At 41.4% G+C, this 22254-nt stretch overlaps 1 protein-coding gene across 1 annotated transcript; it reads right to left on the bottom strand.

The window, feature by feature from the left end:
* Nucleotides 1-591: 591 nt before the first annotated feature.
* CD48 (CD48 molecule) lies at nt 592-22102 on the bottom strand. Its single transcript, XM_005903891.3, has 4 exons — nt 21912-22102; nt 6270-6563; nt 2876-3139; nt 592-822 (listed from the first exon to the last, which is right to left on the bottom strand). The coding sequence occupies exons 1-4, from the start codon at nt 21991-21993 to the stop codon at nt 743-745; spliced, it is 720 nt and encodes a 239-aa protein (XP_005903953.1). The 5' UTR covers nt 21994-22102; the 3' UTR covers nt 592-742.
* Between the last annotated feature and the right edge of the window lie 152 nt (nt 22103-22254).

Genomic DNA, 22254 nt, shown 5'->3' on the forward strand with positions numbered 1-22254 from the left:
ACTTTACTAAGCCTATTAATTCAAATGTTAATCTCACCCAGAAACACCCTCAGGGACACCCAGAATAAGGTTTGACCAATGATCGGGTACCTCTGTGGCCCAGTCAAATTTACACGTAAAATTAACCATCAAAGTCCAGGAAGAAAATGAAAGGGTTTGATGAACACATAGTATTGTCTCTGCCACAGAAGTGATAAGGGGAGGGAAAGATAAGCTTGGTTTGATGTAAAGTGGAAGTGATCTGTGATAGGACAGTTTGTTGAAAGGGAAACTTATCTTTTAGTGACCCTATCAGCTCCAGGCCCATGAAGAACCACAGAGGAGGCAAACAAAGAGCAAAAATTCCCATTGTTATGCTAGTGGTGGGCCTGGGAGCTCTTGCCATCCTGTGATGAAAGACCATGGTGAGAGAGCTTAGTCGATTTGTTGGGTTTTTTGGATCCTAGGATTCAACAATCAATTTTGACAATTATAGCATTGTTTGTTGAAAAAAAAACATTGCAGAATACATTCTTGCCCACTTTTTATGGGAAAGTACATATGTACATATATGCTAGAAAAACAATTAGAAAATACAAAATAAAATATTACTGTGATTATACAAATTTTATTTGAATCTCCTTTTAAACATCTCAGTCCTTTCCCCTATTCCATATAGCCAGAGCTTCGGTCCTGGTTAATAGCCGATTGCCAATGAGGGAAAAATCTTGCATTCTTGAAGTTTCACTCTAGTTAGCTCTTCTCAGATCCATAGGAGATTGATAAGAGTGGTTACAATGATCACTAGCCAAGTTGCTGTCCGAGCTACTTCAGAGGAGGAGGCTGAAAGAGTAAGAAAATGCAAGACATTTAGGTGTCCTGATTAATTTGTTGAGAAGGGGAAGGGGTGCTGAACATTGGCATGGGAGCTTCTATAGCAAGGGAATGTATTTCCTTTCTGAATCCAGACACAGTGTCCCCTGCACATCCTTTTCCCCAGATGAGCAAGAGCTCAACCTCCCAGATGTAAAGTAGAAAGAACACAGAAATCCTTTCAATATTACTGGTTTAGCTGAGTCCTGTACATGAAGATTATCTTGGCATGTCTGTGGGCCTAGAAAAGAATCATTCTCCTACACTGGACAGCAGTTAAGTAGGGCAGACCTTCAAGTGCAGTAGTTCATATGTATGCTAAGTTTAGGGGAGAAAGGTTTGCCTGTTTATCCACACTACCAACCATCAGTACCAACTCAGTGGGGAAGGAAAAAAAAAAAAAAGGAAACTAAGAGATATAGAAGTATAAAGCAAGGGAGAGGAGGAGAGGAGAGTGATAAAGTGTGGAAGGGCAATTAAGGATGCTCTTCTAGGATAATTTAGGTAGCTGAAAAGTAACAAGATGGGCTTAGACCTTCAAAAAAGAAATGTATTATTGCTTTCATCCTCTCTGTGAATGGGCAGTCACTTTCATTCTATAAAGAACAAGGACTGTGTCTCTTCCTTTTTCTGGATCTCAGGATATGGTGTTGATGTAAAGGTGATTTTAGAACCACTCAGCCAACTGGTGGTCTCATGGTCAGACACCAAAGTCTTATATTGGATCTTCGGTGGTGGAAAAGCAGGGCGTATCATGAAAGACTAGAAGAGACATGACCACTTGGTTGGGAAGAACACAGAACTTATAGTTTCTATAGTTCATGTATGGGAGCAGAGGCAAAGAAATCAGTGTAGGTGAGCAGAGTAGACTGGGTCCAGGAAGACCATGGAAGAGCCATGTTCCCAGGAGCAACGATCCCTAGTGACTGGGTGTGAAAAGGATCTCAGGTAAATGTTGGCACCACAGGTATGAGTTATTCTGGAGAGATTTATACACCAGGGCTTGGGGATGTGATTTCAGGGGTGTGAAGAGTACAGGGCCTAGAATGCTGAAGAGAGTGATTCAAATTTATCAAGTGGCCCCCCAAATCCCTAGAGTCTCTATAATTAAAAGGACTTGGTGGATCTAATTTAACTACCACTCACTGAAGGCTTCTTAGATACTGTGGTAGGTAGTTACCTGTATTGTCTAATTTAATTCTCAGAACAGTACACGATAAGAACTATTATTTTGTCTTATTTAAGAAGGACATGACTTGGAGAAGCTAAGTCACTTGTTTAGCTAATAAGTAATAGTCACAGGATTAATCCCAGGTGTGATTGATTCCAAAATCTATAATTGTAGCTACCCCACAATGGGACCTGTGTAGGCTTGAGAGAGAGCCAGGAGTGATGCTCTATTGAGTGGGGCCTCCCAGGAGATAGAGAAATCTGAAACATGAAACCCAGAGTTTGCCTTTCCAACTTTATCAAGGGGCATACACCTGGGGAAGAGCAGAAAATCTCAGTCTTTAGGCCAGGTTCTCTTGCTCACCACTCGTTCCCACTCATGTTCATCCACTTGGCCCTTCTTTCTTTTGCTCCTCACTCCTGATTAACCATTTCTTGGCCCTTCTTTCCTTTGCTGTCTACCAGAAACACCTTTATGTTGCTGCACAACAGTATCTGGACTGTTCCTCTACTTGCCTTTTTCCTCCCTACTCACCTTGAAATCTCAGATTATCCTGCAAGGACCCTGCCCTCAGATTCCAGGACCATGCACTTATTAAAGCAGGGAAGGAAAAGGGGACATGAGAGCCCTTTGCAGGTGAGGACACTGAGCTCCACAAAGGTGAGGGAAGCTTGCTGGGAGACCATGTCAGAGACACAAGAGAACCCAAGTCTACCACACCTCACTAGTTCCTTTGGGATTCTCCATCAAACTCTATGACAAGTGGATGGAAAAGATCCCTACACTTTTCTTCATTCAAGAGAAAACTAGTTACCCTGTGCCCACCTCAGGTCCCTTGGCAGTGTCTCTTACCTTGTTCACAGGGTGAAGTGAAGTTGATTGTGCTGTTTTGGCTGCTTACAGGATTGCTGACTTGGCAGGTATAAGACTTTGAGTAGTTTTGTGGCGTGTGGACCACTTGAAGCACACTGCCCTGTAGCTGTTTTGGAAAGGACCCTGATTCCCAATACCAAGTGTAGTCTACAGATTGGTCCTGGATCACACAGGATAGCGTCAGGTTGCAGTTGTTCATTTCCCATGGCTTCTCGACTGTTATGACAGGCTTCTGTACAGGGTCTGAAGATGAAGATGTTATAAGATGAGACAATAGGTTTATGCATTTATGAAGCTTTTATGCTGGGAGGTTTTAGCCAACAAAGGGCAAAGGGAGGTCCTGAGGAGCAGCCATGGAGAAGAGGGCCCTGTAGAGGGAGCTAGTGAGCAGCTTTGACCTCTGTAGGCTTCAAAGGGAAAGAGCTACTCCTTGGCGTGAAGCTAAACTGGATCCAGAAGAGGGAGCCAGTTACCCAGAAACAAAATGGAGTTATGCCCATCTGTGGGCCAGAAAGAACAGCAGAGTTTTAGCACAGAGATCAGCTAGAGTTGAACTTGATATCCCAACTGGCTGAGCTACTCAGGGCCCCTTCTCTAGAAATGACCCACACTTGGCACCTTAGCCCATCAGTCAATCTTTCAAGAGTTCTTGGGCTCAGACACAGTGAGAGTCCTGGGGTAAGAGATACTGCTCTACACCTTTCCTGAACTCTGGCAGAACTACAGAGAACCTCATGGACCTCCTGGTGCAAGCTGGTAGTGATGAATTGCATCTGTTAACTTTGGTATCTCAGTGCCTGCTACAGAGCAGGTATTTTGATGAAAGGGAAAGGTGAATGGATGTAGGGATGGATGTGTGTAGGGATGAAGCAGTTATGCAATAGAAAAGACAAAATACTGACTTTACAGTGAGACAAGCTTGGGTCCTGGACTTGACTCTGAGAGAGTGGCTCTGAGAGGCAAGACAACTAACCCTCTGAACTCCTTCTCAAATGTAAAATGTAAAATGACCCTACTTCATAGCACAATGTTAGTAAGATACAGTGCCATCATCTATGAGTAAGTGCTTTTGCTGGGTGTGATGTATGCATGTTGAAGGTCACAGCATCATCACTGATTTCATTCTGCAGGCAGATGGGTTGAGATGTAATCCCATCATATGCTCCTTCCTTGACTAGGACTGCTTTACCTGAAATCCTCTGAGGTCTTTTCCTTCTGGTCAAGGGTAAAACACCTACAGAATCAATGCAGCTCAGAAGTCATAGGATTAAAATGTAGCAGAGAATTGACCCAATCAGAGCTGACTTCTGAGTTGTAGGTCTGTGAGGGGCAATGGAAGCTCTACCAATCTGACCTCCTGAACTCTAGTTCCATCTCCTCCATGAAACCTTATCACATTGCTGGACTCCTCTTGCATACTTTACATGAGCAGTATTCATATGCTTACTCATTTCCTATGGTCTGGCCTCAAGTCTTATAAACCTTCCGCATTTCCCATAGTAAGCAGATCAGCCCTGAGCACTCCAGAGCCAGATGGAGCAATCTGGTTCCAAGACGCCCCCTTTGAGCTTTAGAAATTCCTGAGCTGGACAGAAGGATGATCCTTCCACTAATCGCATCCTCAGAGCCTTATCCAGAGGCAAGTGTACTAAAGCCACATAAGCTTATGGCTTGTAGGATATTCAGAAATTTTGTAAGTTGGTTGTGAAATGAAACCGATAGCAGTTTACAGTTGGCTGTGATGGGAATATTTGCCACAAAATCTGGTAAATGATGTATATTTCAGATTTTTTTTTTTTTTTTGAAAATCACTGTAGGAACCTTTGAATATTTCCTGTTGCTAGTACATCTTGCAATTTTAGGACATATGATATGCAGGAAGTGAGCAAGAATGCGATTCTAGCCTCTTAGACCAGGGACCATCATGACCCATGTTAGTGGGACATGAATATATACAATTTCTTCATTCTTTGCAGCATTTTAGCATTTTTAAGGCTCCTCACCAGACACAAAATCTTCTGGCACATTTTTTTTTTTGGTTATAATTTTATTATTTTTGACTGTACCATGTGGCATGTGGGGTCTTTGTTCCTCAACCAGGAATTGAACTCAACACGCCCCCTGCAGTGGAAATATAGAGTCTTAACCACTGGACCACAAGGGAAGTTCCAGCATTTTAAAAGTGTTTTCACTTTCATTATCTACTTTGATTCTCATAACATCCTAAAAAGATATAATTATCCTCACAATATGATGAGGAACGCAAGGATCTGAGGGGCACATCTCCCTTGGATGTCTGCCCAGCCCTCCTCCTCTAATAATTGACAATCTCCCCAAGAACCAAGTTTCTGCCTTATAAGATGACTCTTTGGACCATAAGAGTTTAAATCACATACCTGAACCAAGATGGGCTAGTCAATTTCTCTTTCTTGAGAATTTAAACTAAGAGATATGAAAGCCTAGAGAGAGATAGTCTGTACTGGCAGGGATCCACTTTCACACTAAAGATTCCAGTGGCTAGAGGCTCTAGACTGGGGCAGGGTCTCATTCTTCCTCATCTTCAGTCATTTTCAACTCTTCTAAACTTCTTTCATTGCTTTAAGAAGTCATAGCTTAAAAAAAAAAAATCTCCTCTTTTCTAAAGGTATATCAAGTTGGCCTCCATTACTTGCCATCAACAGAATCTTACCTAATGGGACAGAGATGTCAAGATCTATCTCCAAGGTCACACAGCCAGTAAGTGTGGTCCAGTGGTTAAGAATCTGCCTGCCAATGCAGGGGACATGGGTTCCATCCCTAGTCTGGAAAGATCCCACATACTGCAGAGCAACTAAGCCCATGCATTACAACTACTGAAGCCCACACATCCTAGGGCCAGCAAGCTGCAGCTACTAAAGCCCACATGCCTAGAACCCATGCTCCGCAACCAGAGACCACCACATTGAGAAGCCCATGCACTGCAACAAAGAGTAACCCCCACTTGCCACAATTCAAGAAAGTCTGCGTGGAGCAATGAAGACCCAGTACAACCAAAAAATCAGTTAAAAAAGAAGAACTCAGAACTTATTTGGATTGACCACAAGAGAACATGAAGAGAATAGAGAGGAAACCATCTTTATTGTCTCCTTCCTCTTCAAATCTTAGACTCTCTAATGTCAGAAGAGGTTTTAAATGTCCCAAAGTTATCTACTTTGGGGTCTGCTGGCCCAGACTCACTTCCAAGTGGAACTGGCTCCAGGAGAAATGGATTAAGCCTGTCCTGAGGTTTTTTTCTCCCCCTCCCATGGAGAGTCCCCAGAATCACCAGGAAGCTTTCCAGTGATCTGTCTGGGTCCCCAGAGTGGGGACTAGCCCTTTGGTTACCCTAACTCACCAAGCACCATTAGTGAGATCTTCCATTCCTCCTCGTCTCCATTGTCCTTCAGCACCCTCAGGAGGTAAGTACTGCTGTCTTCCTTCTGGATATTGCGGATGTGCAGTGCGCCACTTTTAGGATCAAGCTTGGCCCTGTCCTTAAATTTAGTATTGAAGTACATAGGCTCATCAAATTCCCACTCTACAATCTTCTGGTCAGTAGTATAAAACCAGGTGAGTGACTTGTGGTTCTTCGGCAGATTGGAGATGTGTAGAGTCACATTGTCGCCAGGGATTGCATATTTTGAATGGCCTGCCAATGAAAGTCAGAATGAGTGAGACCCATTTTAGAGAAAGCAGAGCTGCCCAGTAGCCCAAAGCCTGGGCTGGTGGAACAAGGAAGAAGGGAGAGATTTTTGTTTGGGAGGAGAGAGTATGATCTTTATCAGAGGACCTGACCCCTGATAGGGAATTCAGTGAAAGCTAGAGCTTGAGAAGTGGGCATGGGGATAGGCAACGTGCTTATAATCCATCTAATTCTACCCTAGATGATAAAGAAAAGGGACACTGAGCTGGCCCTGCCTCCCTTCCTTACTCTCATACCAGAACATTTTCAAATAAAATTATAAGTCACATTTCCCCTCTGTGCTTGTGCTCCCTGTGACTCAATTTAGTTCCCTAGCAGTGGCTTCCCAGTTGGCATTAGTGGCAGCTAGAATACACCTGCCAATGCAGCAGACACAAGAGACACGAGTTCGATCCCTGGGTTGGAAGACCCCCTGGAATAGGAAATGGCAAACCACTCCAGTATTCTTGTCTGGAAACTTCCATGGACAGAAGAGCCTAGCGGATCCATGCGGCTGCAAAGAGTCAGACATGGCTGAACAACGGAGCACACACAGCACTAGGCAAGAAGTAAAGGAGACACAAGGTTTGAAATGAAGGGGAACGAGAGTTATTCAGTGACAAAGTATTATAGAAGAGTGAGCATTTTACTAAAAAAATATCGTGCTATTTTTCTGGCTTTTGTGATCTTTGTATTTGTCAGCTTTTTAAAAACTTGTGACACATTGGGACTTCTGTTCTCATTCTAACTACATTTATTTTTGTTCCTATTTGTATTTACAGTTCTATTCTTTTTCTCGTGAGAGCACCCCAAATTGTATAAGCCTCAGTTCTAAAAGACCTGATTTCATGAAGGCAAGAAGAAAAGGATGATAGCCAGAAAATAAAGATGAAGGGAGGTCTGCTGACTCTTTTGTGAATGAAAGAAATCTATGTATAAATGTATAGACTGAGAAAGAGCAGTGAGTGCTCAGTCACTTCAGTCATGTCTGATTCTTTGCAACCCTATGGACTGTAGCCCACCAGGCTCTTCTGTCCATGGGGATTCTCCAGGCAAGAATATTGGAGTTGACATGCACTTCTTTAGGAGATCTTCCCGACCCAGGGATCAAACCCGTGTCTCTTATGTTTCTTGCATTGAGAAATAGCAGTAGAAAGAAGCTAATAGGAGAGGAAAGAGGAAATAAATCTCTATCACTCTTACCTCATGTACTGATACACAAAACCTCACATTGCTTAGCATTGTATTTACACCTACTTTTTGGGTTGGCCAAAAAGTTCATTTAGGTTTTCCCATAGGCTGTTACTTTCCACATGTCTATCATTTACAAAAACATTCTTTTGAATAAAAATTAAAAATACCTATGTCCCCAGGTCTTTCAAGTTCCTAGTCATTAATCCTTCCAACTATCCACTGAACAGTTAGTTATGGAGCATTTAACCTATGCCTGTTTCATTCACAGACACATGTAGGCATTAGTTTCCACAGTGCTTCTGATTGGTCCATCCTATACTCTATAATCTCTGTGACATAATCAATCAGTCCAAACAATGCTGGGAGCCAGCACGGGAGTTCCCACCCATGACAAGGTCATGCAGGAGAGCTCTGACAGGCAAGGCGAGTCCAGGGCTCAAGGGCCCCCCTGGTCTGCCTGAGCGTCTACCCCCAAACCAGAATCTGTCTGTTTTATTATTTCATGATTTTCACCAACTCTTCTGACATTAACGGGGGGCTATCCCCGACCACCTTTCCCTGAAAAAAATTAACTTAGAGCTCTAGTTAATAATTTTCCTGGGCATAATAGGAGTGTTTCAATTCAAACCCCTCTGATGACTTTCTAGCTTGCCTGACAGGTTTGTTTGGACTCCTGCAGCTACGCATGTGATTGTTCACAGCCTCCCAACCATGAGAGGCATGGGACCCTTAAGATATTCTAACAATGCAGAGCTTCTCAGAGAGTTAAAATTGTTAGAATAGAACTAGTAGAGGATTTCTTTGTTGAGCTAATGCTTGCTGCCAAGTTTCCATATCCCTTACCTACTGTGTCCCTGGGAGTGTATTGATTAATATAGTTGGTATATAGAAATGTAAGTAGTAGCTTTAATGTTTGTAACCTTTGACCCTGGAGTTAATTCTTTTCTTGTTATAACCCATCACACTTTTGCCCTATAGGAATGCAACTTTATCTAATGCTTTCAGAGGGTGGCGCCTGACTTTAGAATAATCACCTTTACAGAAAAATAAGTTTTCTGAAGAAAGGGTCATAAAATGTTAACAAGCCTTCTGGCCAGAAGGTGATGTAAATCACCTAAAGCTTTTGCATATGATAAGTTTGCAGAAAGAAAGCCTGGCTTCGATAAGGATCAAGGACTGCTGACCTTGCATGACTCTACCCCTCCCCCCCATTATCCTCTATGCACAACTTAAGGTATAAAAACTACTTTGGAAAATAAAGTGTGGGCCATGCTCATCAAGCTTGGTCTCCCCATGTCGTTCTTTCTCTTTCCTTTTCCTTTTCAGGCTGATTCCCTGGAGTGCAGGGGCCCTCTGCCTTCACTTTCCTGCTTGGGCTTCTAAGACCCACTCGAGAAGGTGCCTAAGGTGGGGCACATTCAGCTATTCGAGAGGACGCCTGCGGCCTACGTGAACAGAGCAAGTCCCATGCTGGGGCTTTATTGGCTTTCTGCATAAACCAAGGAATATCAGCCTCTTTTCTCTCCTCTATTTTCTTAACTGCAAATATCTTTCCTTATCTCTTTCTCTATTTCTCTCAGTCGCTGACGCCGTCCTCCCGAGGGAACCCCTGATCCAGCCGGGGCAGGACCCCGGCAAAACAACAATATTTGAACAATGACTACATGCCAGGTCATGTGCTAGGCTCCAACACCAGCAATGTAGACTGTCTCTCACCTCTTAGACCATACATTCTCTTTAGGATTTCAAAATTACTGGACATGTATTCTAGACTTGTTCTCATTCCATTGCTTGTTTCCATATGAATTAATAAAAGTGGTGATAATAGACAGCCTAGGTCAGTGTTTTTCAGCCTTGGCACTATTGACATTTTGGGCCGGAGAATTCCTTGTGCAGAGATGTCTTTGTGTATTGTAAGATGTGTAGTAGCCTCCCTGGCCTCAGCTCACTAGATGCCAGTAACATCATTCCAGTTGTGATCTTCAAAAATGTCTCCAGACAATGCCAAATGCTCCCGGGGAGGCAAAAATCTTACCACCTTCATTCTGGTTGAAAACTGTTGGCTTAGGCATCCTTGGTAGACTTTCCATTGAGTTTCAAAAATATGCTGAAGAATATAACACAACCCACAATTAACCACTTTATTTCTAAGTAGGAAGTCACCGCCATCTACCAGGATGGCTTTTTTTTTTTTTTTTTTAAATCATTACTCATACGTGGTAAAGGAAGGGGGAAGGAAAGCTGCAACATCCTGTTCATGCCTATATCTTAAAACTCATATCATATTAAAGTAATCCATTTAATACCGATTACTTGCCTTTATCACCAGACTCGGAGAAGGCAATGGCACCCTACTCCAGTACTTTTGCCTGGAAAATCCCTAGAAGCTTTCTAAAGACAGAAAATGAGTCTTATGAATTAAACTCATTTCCATTGTAGTATGATAGTTAAGAACATGGGCTCTGGAATTAGACTATTCAAATCCTGACCCTGTCACTTATTAGCCGTGTAACTGCGAACATTTTACCTGACCTCTCTGCCTTCATTTTAGTTTATCTTACAGAGTTTGTGATGGTGAAGTTCATGTATCAAGTTTACTGAGTTAAAGGATGCCCAGATAGCTGGTAAAACACTTTCTGGATGGTCTGTAAGGTTTTTTCTAGCAAAGATTAGCATTTGAATCGGTAATTCAAATTTGACTGGGTAAAGAAGATCACCCTCACCAATGTGGGTGAGCATCATCCAACCTGCTGAGTCCCAGAATTGGACTAAAAAGAAAGAATAAAAGCAAATTTCTTTCTGCTGTGAGCTGGGGTATTCCATCTTCTTCTACCCTTGAACATCACTGTCCCTGGTCCTTGGACCTTAGGACTTGAACTACAACCTAGACCACTGGCTTCCCTGAAGCCTCTTTGTGGAAGGATGAATGAAGTTGAATCTACTGAGAATGAAGATTACAGAGTGTATAAACTAAAATTGTGAGTCTATATATTCTCAGATCTGTGGATTTCTATTGAAACTACACAAGTAACTTTCTTGGCCTTCATCTTACAGATGGCAGATCATGGGACTTCTCCAGAGAAGTACAGAATATGGATTATGCTTCCATAACCATGTGTGTGTGCTAAGTCACTTCAGTCATGTCTGACTCTGTGTGACCTCATGGACTGTAGCCCTCCAGGCGCCTCTGTCCCTGTCTATTCTCCAGGCAAGAATACTAGAGTGGATTGCCATTCCCTTCTCCAGGGTATCTTCCCGACCCAGGGATCAAACTGACATCTCTTATGTCTGACCTGCTATGGCAGGCGAGTTCTTTACAACTAGCACCACCTGGGAAACTGTGTGAGACTCATTCTATATATTTGTATATACCCCATTGATTCTTTTTCTCTAAAGAACCCTGACCCAGAGTAACACAAATAAAATGCTTAGGATATAATTTGATTAATTCAAATAATCAATACACATAAAATACTTAGTATAATACTTGGAAGATTCAGTTCAGTTCAGTCGCTCAGTTGTGTCTGACTCTCTGCGACCCCATGAATCGCAGCACACCAGGTCTCCCTGTCCATCACCAACTCCTGGAGTTCATTCAAACTCATGTCCATCGAGTTGGTGATGCCATCCAGCCATCTCATCCTCTGTTGTCCCCTTCTCCTCCTGCCCCCAATCCTTCCCAGCATTCAGGGTCTTTTCCAATGAGTCAACTCTTCTCATGAGGTGGCCAAAGTACTGGAGTTTCAGCTTTAGCATCAGTCCTTCCAATGAATATTCAGGACTGATCTCCTTTAGGATGGACTGGTTGGATCTCCTTGCAGTCCAAGGGACTCTCAAGAGTCTTCTCCAACACCACAGTTCAAAAGCATCAATTCTTCAGCACTTAGCTTTCTTCACAGTCCAACTCTCACATCCATACATGACCACTGGAAAAACCATAGCCTTGACTAGACTGACCTTTGTTGGCAAAGTAATGTCTCTGCTTTTTAATATGTTATCTAGGTTGGTCATAACTTTTGGTTAGTAGATAATAAATGTCATGTATTGATTATTATTATTACCTACATTACTTTTGTATCCATAAATTCTATACTATGTGTAAATTATTGAGATGTTTAACACCTGCCATTGAACTCATTTTATTGTGCCAAAACAGTGGTAAAATAAGGACTAGAACTTTTTTAGGAACGAATGCCTATCTGTGAATCTGAAAGTGTAGAATGTGGTGGAAGGGGGCAAAAAAAAAAAAAAAAAAAAAATTGCAGCAACTCCTGTAGAGGCTTTTACTTATAAGCTAAATCTAGTAAAATACATAAGCATGCACAAAAGACAAACAAACCAGGTCTTTGGTTAGGACATGTGATGATAAGAAAGAGTCCCCAGCACCATGGTAAGACCAGAGAACTTACCTGAAACTTCCTTGGGCAAAGAAAAATGGGAATGAACTCAATAAGGAATAAAGAATACAGGGCATATAGACTGAAGTTATGATTCAGACTCAGTTATAATATACATTATTTATCCATGTGAAAATGAAGTCTGCTTTATAATAATAAAGCAGGGAACATTTCATGCAAAGACAGGCACAATAAAGGACAGAAATGGTATGGTCCTAACAGAAGCAGAAGATATTGAGAAGAGGTGGCAAGAACACTCAGAAGAACTATACGAAAAAGGTCTTAATGACCCAGATAACCACAATGGTGTGATCACTCATCTAGAGCCAGAATTCTGGAATGCGAAGTCAAGTGGGCTTAGGAAGCATGACTTAGAACAAAGCTAGTGGAGGCAATAGAATTCCAGTTGAGCTAACCCTAAAAGATGATGCTGTGAAAGTGCTGCACTCAATACACCAGCAAATTTGGAAAACTCAGCAGTGGCCACCGGACTGGAAAATGTCAGTTTTCATCCCAATCCCAAAGAAAGGCAATGTCAAAGAATGTTTGAACTATGGCACAATTGCACTCATCTCACACGACTTGCAAAGTAATGCTCAAAATTCTCGAAGGGAGGCTTCAACAGTATGTGAACCAAGAACTTCCAGATATTCAAGCTGGATTTAGAAAAGACAAAGGAACCAGAGATCAAATTGCCAACATCTATTGGATCATAGAAAAAGCAAGAGAATTCCAGAAAAACATCTACTTCTGCTTTATTGACTACACCAAAGCCTTGACTGTGTGGATCACAAAAAACTGTGGAAAATTCTGAAAGAGATGGGAATACCAGACCACCTTACCTGCTTTCTGAGAAACCTGTATGCAGATCAAGAAGCAACAGTTAGAACTGGACATGAAACAATGAACTGGTTCAAAATTGAGAAAGGAGTACATCAAAGTTGTATATTGTCACCCTGCTTATTTAACTTATATGCAGAGTACATCATGAGAAATGCCGGGCTGGATGAAACCCAAGTAGGAATCAAGATTGCCAGGAGAAATATCAATAACCTCATATATGCAGATGATACCACTGTTATGGCAGAAAACGAAGAGAAACTGAAGAGCCTCTTGATGAAAGTGAAAGAGGAGAATGAAAAAGTTGGCTTAAAACTCAACACTCAAAAAACTAAGACCATGGCATCTAATCCCATCACTTCATGGCAAATAGATGGGGAAAAAATGGAAAAAATGTTTCTTGGGCTTCAAAATCATTGCAGATGGTGACTGCAGCCATGAAATTAAAAGACGCTTGCTCCTTGGAAGAAAAGCTATGACAAACCTAGACAGTATATTAAAAAGCAGAGACATCACTTTTCCGACAGACTTCCGTCTAGTCAAAGCTATGGTTTTTCCAGTAGTTCAAAGCTATAGTTTTTCCAGTAGTCAAGTATGAATATGAGAGTTGGACCATAAAGAAGGCTGAGTGATGAATAATTGATGCTTTTGAATGGTGGTGCTGTAGAAGACTCTTGAGAGTCCCTTGGACCACAGGGAGATCAAACCAGCCAATCCTAAAGGAAATCAACCCTGAATATTCATTGGAAGGACTGATGCTGAAGCTGAAACTCCAATACTTTGGCCACCTGATGCAAAGAGCTGATTCTTGGAAAAGACCCTAATGCTGGGAAAGATTGAAGGCAGGAAGAGAAGGGGATGACAGAGGATGAGGTGATTGGATGGCATCATTGACTCAAAGGACATGAGTTTGAGCAACCTCCAAGAGTTGGTGAAGGACAGGGAAGCCTGGCATGCTGCAGTCCATGGGGTCACAAAGAGTCAGACATGACTGAGCGACTGAACTGAATTTACAACATTAAGATCTTGTTTGTCCAGGATATCCCCAACACATTCCAAAGAACTTCAAACTAAAGTGTGAGGAGGAGGGAGAAGCTATAACAGAGTCACTGAAATTGTGAACATTTCAAAGGTGAACACCATGTCTTACTCAATTTTGAATCCCAGAATACTTGGTCCACATTTATTGTTTAGTATAGACTGGATGGGACAAAAATCCATACATAAGTGTTTCCATTCATCTCCTCATAACCTCCAAGTAGTCATATTTTTATCCCACTTAGCTTCCTTTTGCTTGGTATGTGTGTGTGTTAGTTGCTCAGTCATGTCTGACTCTTTGCAGGCTCTTCTGTCCATGGGATTTTCCAGGCAAGAATACTGGAATGGGTTGCTGTTTCCTCCTCCAGGGGATCTTCTTGACCCAGAGATCAAACCTGTGTCTCTGCATTGCAGGTGGATTCTTTATCACTGGGCCATCTAGGAAGCCCTCCTCTTGCTTATTTCTTAAGATTTGTTTGACCTTTATGAGGAACCACTCAAGTTGGTTTAGAAAATAGAGGTTCTATAACATTATGGCTCAAGAGAATGAGAATCTCTGAGCTGCAGAGGAATGGAATAGTTTGAGAAGACTGAAGAGGGCAGATAAGTGTATGATAGGAAGTATTGCTATAGCTTATAAATTGGATTCCTTTTAACATCTTTTGAGAGACTTCAGGTAGAAATTTGAGTTATTTTTAATTACCTATGAACAATGAACTGTGTTTCTTAAGTATCATAATGTGCCCACCTGGGCCAGTGTAGCAGCCCTGTCTTATGGTTGTGTGTGTGAGTCACTTAGTTGTGTCCAACTCTCTGTAACCCCATGGATTGTAGCCTGCCAGGCTCCTCTGTCAATGGTATTCCCAAGCAAGAATATTGGAGTCAGTAGACATTCCCTTCTTTAGGGGATCTTCCTGTCCCAGGGATTGAACCTGGGACTCCAGCACTGCAGGCAGATTCTCTACCATCTGAGGCACCAGGGAAGTCTTATGGTTGGGTCCTGGATAAAAGGATAAAAGATGACTATTATGACATATACAGCAGAGGAGCAGTGAAGAAGCTGCCCAGAAAGTTATTTCTCAAAAGAACAACATAAAAGAGAGCTTAGTCTATCATTCATGGTTTTAGACATCTACAAATCAATGAAAAGCAGCTAAGAGAAACCTTGAAATAAAAACCCAGCAGCCTCAAATGGGCTGAGACTCATGCTTGAGAATAGCAAAGGAAAAGTGAGTTTTGGGGAAAGGATATGAAAAAAGAAAGAATATAGGTATACATATAGCTTCCCTGGTAGCTCAGCTGGTAAAGAATCCACCTGCAATGTGGGAGACCTGGGTTTGATCCCTGAGTTGGGAAAATTCCCTGGAGAAGGGAAAGGCTACCCACTCCAGTATTCTGGCCTGGAGAATTCCATGGGTTGTATAGTCCATGGGGTTGCAAAGAGTTGGACACGACTGAGCAACTTTCACTTTCACTTTCATATGTATAGCAGAATCACTTCACTGTACACCTGAAGCTAACACAATATTGTAAATCAACTATACTCCAATATAAAATAAAAATTAATTTAAAAAGGAGAAGTAAGTTTTGTTATGAAATGTCTAATGAAAGTGTGGCCTTAAAAAGCCACATAAAGATAGAAACAGTAGAAAGAATACTTGATTAACCATTAAAAAATGGAAAAAATTCTACTCTTCTAAAAGGATCCTATAATCCAATCACAAGTTGAATAAAGATGCATTAATATTACTATTATAATATAGATTGCAAAAATTAACATACAGACATTGTAGTGCAATTTGAGATATCAAAGTGGTGGTTTAGTCTATTACAGAGGATTTTCTAGTAAATTCAGATAAATTCATTGATATTTTCCTTTTATTGTTGTTATTGTTCAGTCACTCAGTCATGTCTGACTCTTTGCGACCCCATGGACTGCAGCACTCCAGGCTTCCCTGTCCTTTACCATCTCCCAGAGCTTGTTCAAACTCATGTCCATTGAGTTGGTGATGCCATCAAACCATATTGTCCTCTGTCATCCCCTTCTTCTCCTGCTTTCCATCTTTCCCAGCATCAGGGTCTTTTCTAATAAGTCAGCCCTTTGCATTAAGTGGCCAAAGTATTGGAGTTTCAGCTTTAGCATCAGTCCTTCCAATGAATATTCAGGGTTGATTTCTTTTAGGATTGACTGGTTTGATCTCCTTGCAGTCCAAGGGACTCTCAAGAGTCTTCTCCAGCACCACAGTTCAAAAGCATTGGTCCTTCAGTGCTCAGCTTTCTTTATAGTCCAACTCTCACATCCATACATGACCACTGGAAAAACCATAGCTTTGACTAGATGGATTTTTGTCAGCAAAGTAATGTCTCTGCTTTTTAACATGGTTTGTCATAGCTTTTATTCCAAGGAGCAAGCTCTTTTAATATCATGACTGCAGTTACTATCTTCAGTGATTTTGGAGCTCAAGAAGATAAAGTTCGTCACTTTTTCCATTTTTTCCCCATCTATTTGCCATAAATAGATGGGACCAGATGTCATGATCTTAGTTTTTTGAATGTTGAATTTTAAGCCAGTTTTTCACTTTCCCCTTTTCCCTTCATCACGTGGCTCTTTAACTCCTCTTTGCTTTCTGCCATAAGGGTGGTGTCATCAGCATATCTGAGGTTATTTATATTTCTCCCAGCAATCTTGATTCCTGCTTGTGCTTCATCCAGCCAAGCATTTCACATGATGTACTTTGCATATAAGTTAAATAAGCAGGGTGACAGTATATAGTCTTGACGTATTCTTTTCTCAATTTTGAACCAGTCCATTGTTCCATGTCCATTTCTAACTGTTGCCTCTTGACCTGCATACAGGTTTCTCAGGAAGCAGGTAAGGTGATCTGGTGTTCCTATCTCCTTAACAGTTTTCCAAAGTTTATTGTGATCCACACAGTCAAAGGTTGTGTCAATGAACCATAGTCAATGAAGCAAAAGTAGATGTTTTTCTGGAATTCTCTTGCTTTTTCTATGATCCAATGAATGTTGGCAATTTGATCTTTGGTTCCTCTGCCTTTTTAAAATCCAGCTTGAATATCTGGAAATTCTCGGTTCACATACTGTTGAAGCCTCCCTTCGAGAATTTTGAGCATTACTTTGCTAGTGTGTGAGATGAATACAATGGTGTGGTAGTTCAAACATTTTTTGGCATTGCCTTTCTTTGGGACTGGAAGAAAAACACCTTTTCCAGTCCTGAGGCCACTAATGAGTTTTCCAAATTTGCTTGCATATTGAGTGCAGCACTCTCACAGCATCATCTTTCAGGATTTGAAATAGCTCAGCTCAAATTCCATTACTTCCACTAGCTTTGTTTGTAGTGATGCTTCCTAAGGTCCACTTGACTTCACACTCCAGGATGTCTGGCTCTAGATGAGTGATCACACCATCATGGTTTTTCTGGATCATTAAGATATTTTTTGTATAGTTCCTCTGTGTATTTTTTGCCACCTCTTCTTAATATCTTTTGCCTCTGTTAGGTCCATACCATTTCTGTACTTTATTTTGGCCATCTTTGCCAAATGAAATGTTCCCTTGATATCTCTAATTTTCTTGAAGAGATCTCTAGTCTCTCCTATTCTGTTGTTTTCCTCTATTTCTTTACTTTGATCACTTTAGGAAGGGTTTCATGTTTCTCCTTGCTATTCTTTGGAACTCTGCATTCAGATGGGTGTATCTTTCCTTTTCTCCTTTGCCTTTCAGTTCTCTTCTTTTCACAGCTTTTTGTAAGGCCTCCTCAGACAACCATTTTGCATTGTTGCATTTCTTTTTCTTGGAGATGGTTTTGATCACCACCTCCTGTACAATGTTATGAACCTCCATCCATAGTTCCTCAGGCACTCTGTCTATCAGATCTAATCCCTTGAATATATTTGTCACTTCCACTGTACAATTGCAAGGGATTTAATTTAGGTCATACCTGCATGGCCTGGTAATTTTCCCTACTTTCTTCAACTTACTTCTGAATTTTGCAATAAGGATTTCATGATCTAAGCCACAGTCAGCTCCCAGTCTTGTTTTTGCTGATTGTATAGAGCTTCTTCATCTTCAGCTACAAATAATATAATCATTCTGATTTCAGTATTGACCATCTGGTGATGTCCGTGTGTAGAGTTGTCTCTTGTGTTGTTGGAAGAAGGTGTTTGTTATGAGCAGTCTGTTCTTTTGGCAGAACTCTGTTGGATTTCTCCCTGCTTCATTTTGTACTCCAAAGCTAAACTTGCCTGCCTCTTCAGGTATCTCTTGACTTCCTACTTATATTCCTACTTATATATATATATATATATATATATATATATATCTTTTTATAATATATTTATTTTTTTAGTTTTTTAAAGTAAATTGAAAAATATTTTTATTTGCCTTTTAACAATTCCATATTTTATTAGATAGAAAACTACTTAAAGTACTACTTTGATTTAATTCTAACAATAAGTAGTTGTTCATGTATCTGAATGCTTAGGATAAAGTAACTGTATTTATGTGCAGTTTATAAATGAGGCAGACCTTTCCTATGCTTACGCATGTTTCTTGTCTATAGAAAAGTAAAACTGAAATGGTATGGGGGAGGGGAATCAGATCAAAAGAAGTAGTAATTTCATACAAAAAAGTCTACCCAGGGAGAAGAAGGAAGTGCTAAAGGGGAAATTCTAAAGCAAGTTATGTCATTTCTCGTAAAATTTTAAGAACCAAAAGAGATGTTTTAAAGATACTGACATGGAGTTATGTGCAACTCTTTAGTGAGACAAACTGTTCAGCAAACCTGTACAAACCTTTCAGGGAAGCAATTTGGCAATAGACATCAAGAGTTCAGATGTGTGTCATGGGGGCAAGACGAAGAATGCAGTGCTGTTTCCTGAGATGGGAAGTCTCATGAATTTAATTGGCCAGATGACAGTGACCAAATGCATAGTGAGGAAGCCCTAGGTTTGTGGAGGCTTATTACACAGCAATAGATAGCTGGAACAAAGATGAGGAGTTAGATTTTGGAAATGTGTTTGAAGATGTTTAAAAAGCAGAGATTCAGTTCTGTGGCCCAGGAGAGAGCACTGGGCTTTGGAATTTCCTTATGATATTCCTGGCTCTTATCTATCTCAAATTGTATGTGGTCACAATCACAGAGCATTTTCACATTCTTTATTTCATTGATCTTAATAATAAACCCTTGAAAAAATGGGGAGCGTATCATTATACCCATAATAGAGTTGAGAAAATTGAGACTCAGGAAGCTTTTACAATTTATAGGAAACCCCATGGCTTAGAACTCAGAACATAGGTCTTAAAGCAATTATCCTCCAATTGATAATAAAATTAAGAAAAAAGAAGATAAGTCTTCTGATTCCCAGAAAAGGCTATTTCTACTGCACTTTGTTGTGCTAGAGGGAGACAGGGAAGATGCCTGCCAGTGAGGAGTGGGCCCAGAGATCAGAGAGCTGAGAAACTCAAGTCTGAGGAGGGCCAAAGGAGGAGATTTAAAAAATACTTCTCAAATTTCTCCACAAAAACATCCATTACTGGGAAAGAAACAATAATGATACCCCCAGGAAGATCTGGACAGATAGCCTGAAAGGAAGTTCTTTGATGTCATTCATTCATAGGATTAACAATTATTTATTGAGCCCATGCCACGTGTTAGGCCCTGTATTAGGTTCAGCAATGGACAAGGTCCCTGCGGTCACAGAGCTCCAGAAAACAGACAACCAAGCAGTTCACCAATCATAACCTGGAACCTGAGGCTTCTAGGAGGAAGTGACACAAGAATGGGCGGAGCTGGAGAGGGGGCATGCAGGACATTTCAGGCAGAAGGAAAGGCATGTATATTGGCCTAGAGGCAGGAGAGAAAGCACCTCCTCCAAGGCAAACAGCAAAGTTAAATTCAGATGAAATGTGGTTATGGGGTGTTGTTTTATCACTCAGTCATGTCCAACTCTTTTGTGACCCCATGGACTGTTGTCCACCAGGCTCCTGAGCCCTTGAGTTTTCCCAGGCAAGAATCCTGGAGTAGGTTGCCATTTCCTTCTCCAGGGGATCTTCCTGACCCAGGGATTGAACCCACATCTCCTGCATTGGCAGGTGGGTTTTTTGTAAAACCACTGTGCCACCAGGCTTTGGGATGAGGGAATCATAAACCGAAGATAAAAGAACTATCTGTAGGCATACTCTGGACATGAAGAGATTTAGACACAATGGCCTCATGTCTAAAGAAAGTGCTGAAATAGCCCGCTTCTCTTGGCATTTCTATCTTCCCCAACTATTGGATGAATACTTCATACCAGCCCCTACTCCCAAGATCATATTAGTGACCTATGAGTTGAGTAAGCCCCATGGAGCTCTCACATAGCAACAAGCAGCCTGAAGATATCTTGTCTCTAGACTTAGTGTAGGGGAGCAGAATGTGCCACACTAATATACGTCTCTTTGGCATATTAATTGTTTTAAGCTGGTTGTTTTCTAAGGAAATAGCAGACATGGTAAACATTCTGAAAACCTTGTACGAGTTACCCTTTCGTAAGAAACATTTATATTTGTAAGGGAAATCTCCGTTAATAAAGGTGTCTCCCTTTCTGTACCAGAAGAGGAGGAGGACCAAATCTCTAGAAACTCTTATCAGTGGAGAAGGCACTAACTTAAATCTGCCTAACAAACTTACCCTTATTTGCTGTGCTTTTCCTGATAACCTCCCAGAACTGTCACCCTCAACATTCTCTTTCGTCTTCAGCAGAGGATGGTACTTAAGATGAGGGCTTCAGCCATTTTAGCGAGTTACTTGGTTTTTCTGGGTTTCACCCATGTACACAATATTAAACTCTGATTTTCTCTTGTTAGCTTATCTCATGTCAATTTAATTCTTACACCAGTCAGAGATCCTAGAAGGGCAGAGAAAATTTTCTTCCTCCCCCAAAGCCAGTCATAAACCAGATCCAATATTCTGCCACCCTGAGAGGCCTTGCATTAGTAGCCAACAGGATTTCCTTTAAGTATTGCTATCTCATCTGCCTCAGAATCACATACTATCATAATTTTAAAATGCTATTTTGTTTCCCATGCTCAAACTCACTTTTACTCATTTTTTCCATAGTAGTGAACATTAAAGCACCTTTAATGAAAAAGACATAAATATTTATTAGGGGAAATAGCGAGAAAGGCAATAGCTTAGTTCTCAGTTCTCAGCTGACCTAGGAAGACAGGTAGTGGAGGGCTGGACAACTGTAACAGGAAAAGGAAAGTTGCCACACAGGGGATCAGAACACAACCATGGCAGGATGAACCTTAACTCTTAATCAGATGTTCCAGGGTTTCCCTGCTACTGAGGCCTCTGCTCAGACTCTCACTCAGTGACCCTAGACAGAGCCATCCTTCCCAAGTTTCCTTTCCCACAATTTTGATTTCTCTCTGGAGCAATGACATTATTTACTTTTGCTCATGAAACAACTCCTTGCATAGACAGAGGTCTCAAAGAATGCCTCAAGGATCACGGCACCCCTGAGCCTACAATGTGGCAGCTACCCATGCAGCTTTCTGTTATTTGTTATGCAAAGAGACTTCACAGATGACAAACCATAGCACTAAATGTGAGAGGACTACTTCTCCATCTCACCAAAGTTCTATTTTTGTTGCTTCCCCTTGAGAAAAGAGATGGAGCCTGATTTTCCAAAGCTTAAGGAAGAATCCCCAACCCCGCTGCCAGGATGCAAATCCTTGCTGCCTGGAACCACTACTCCACTTCAGGTGGAGACACGCCCTGTATTCCCTTTTCCATCTGACTGGGCCTCCAGTGCACAGTTACAGGCAGACAATCTGTGGAAAGTACCTTGTATGCTGATTGCCAGGAACAAGTGAGGCAGCAGTAGAATTTCCAGAGTCAGAGACCACTCCCGCCTTCTGGAGCACATACTCCTCTTCTCCAGAACTTTACGGGAACTCTGGACACAGACCAGAGCCAAGCCAGAAAGAGACCAAAGGCACCTTTAATTCAAGGCTTAAGGTTAGACGTCTCCACCCAGAAACTCATGGGTGGGGCCTGGGGACCAAAAACAGGAAGCCCCATCGCTTTTTTTTTTTTTTAATTAAACCACTAAGAAACTAAGAACAGACTTGCGGATATGGTGGCAGAGGGAGAGGGTGGGACAAATTGAGAGAGTAGCTCTGAAACA

Source organism: Bos mutus, chromosome 3, assembly GCF_027580195.1.
Source record: "Bos mutus isolate GX-2022 chromosome 3, NWIPB_WYAK_1.1, whole genome shotgun sequence".
NCBI lineage: Eukaryota > Metazoa > Chordata > Mammalia > Artiodactyla > Bovidae > Bos > Bos mutus.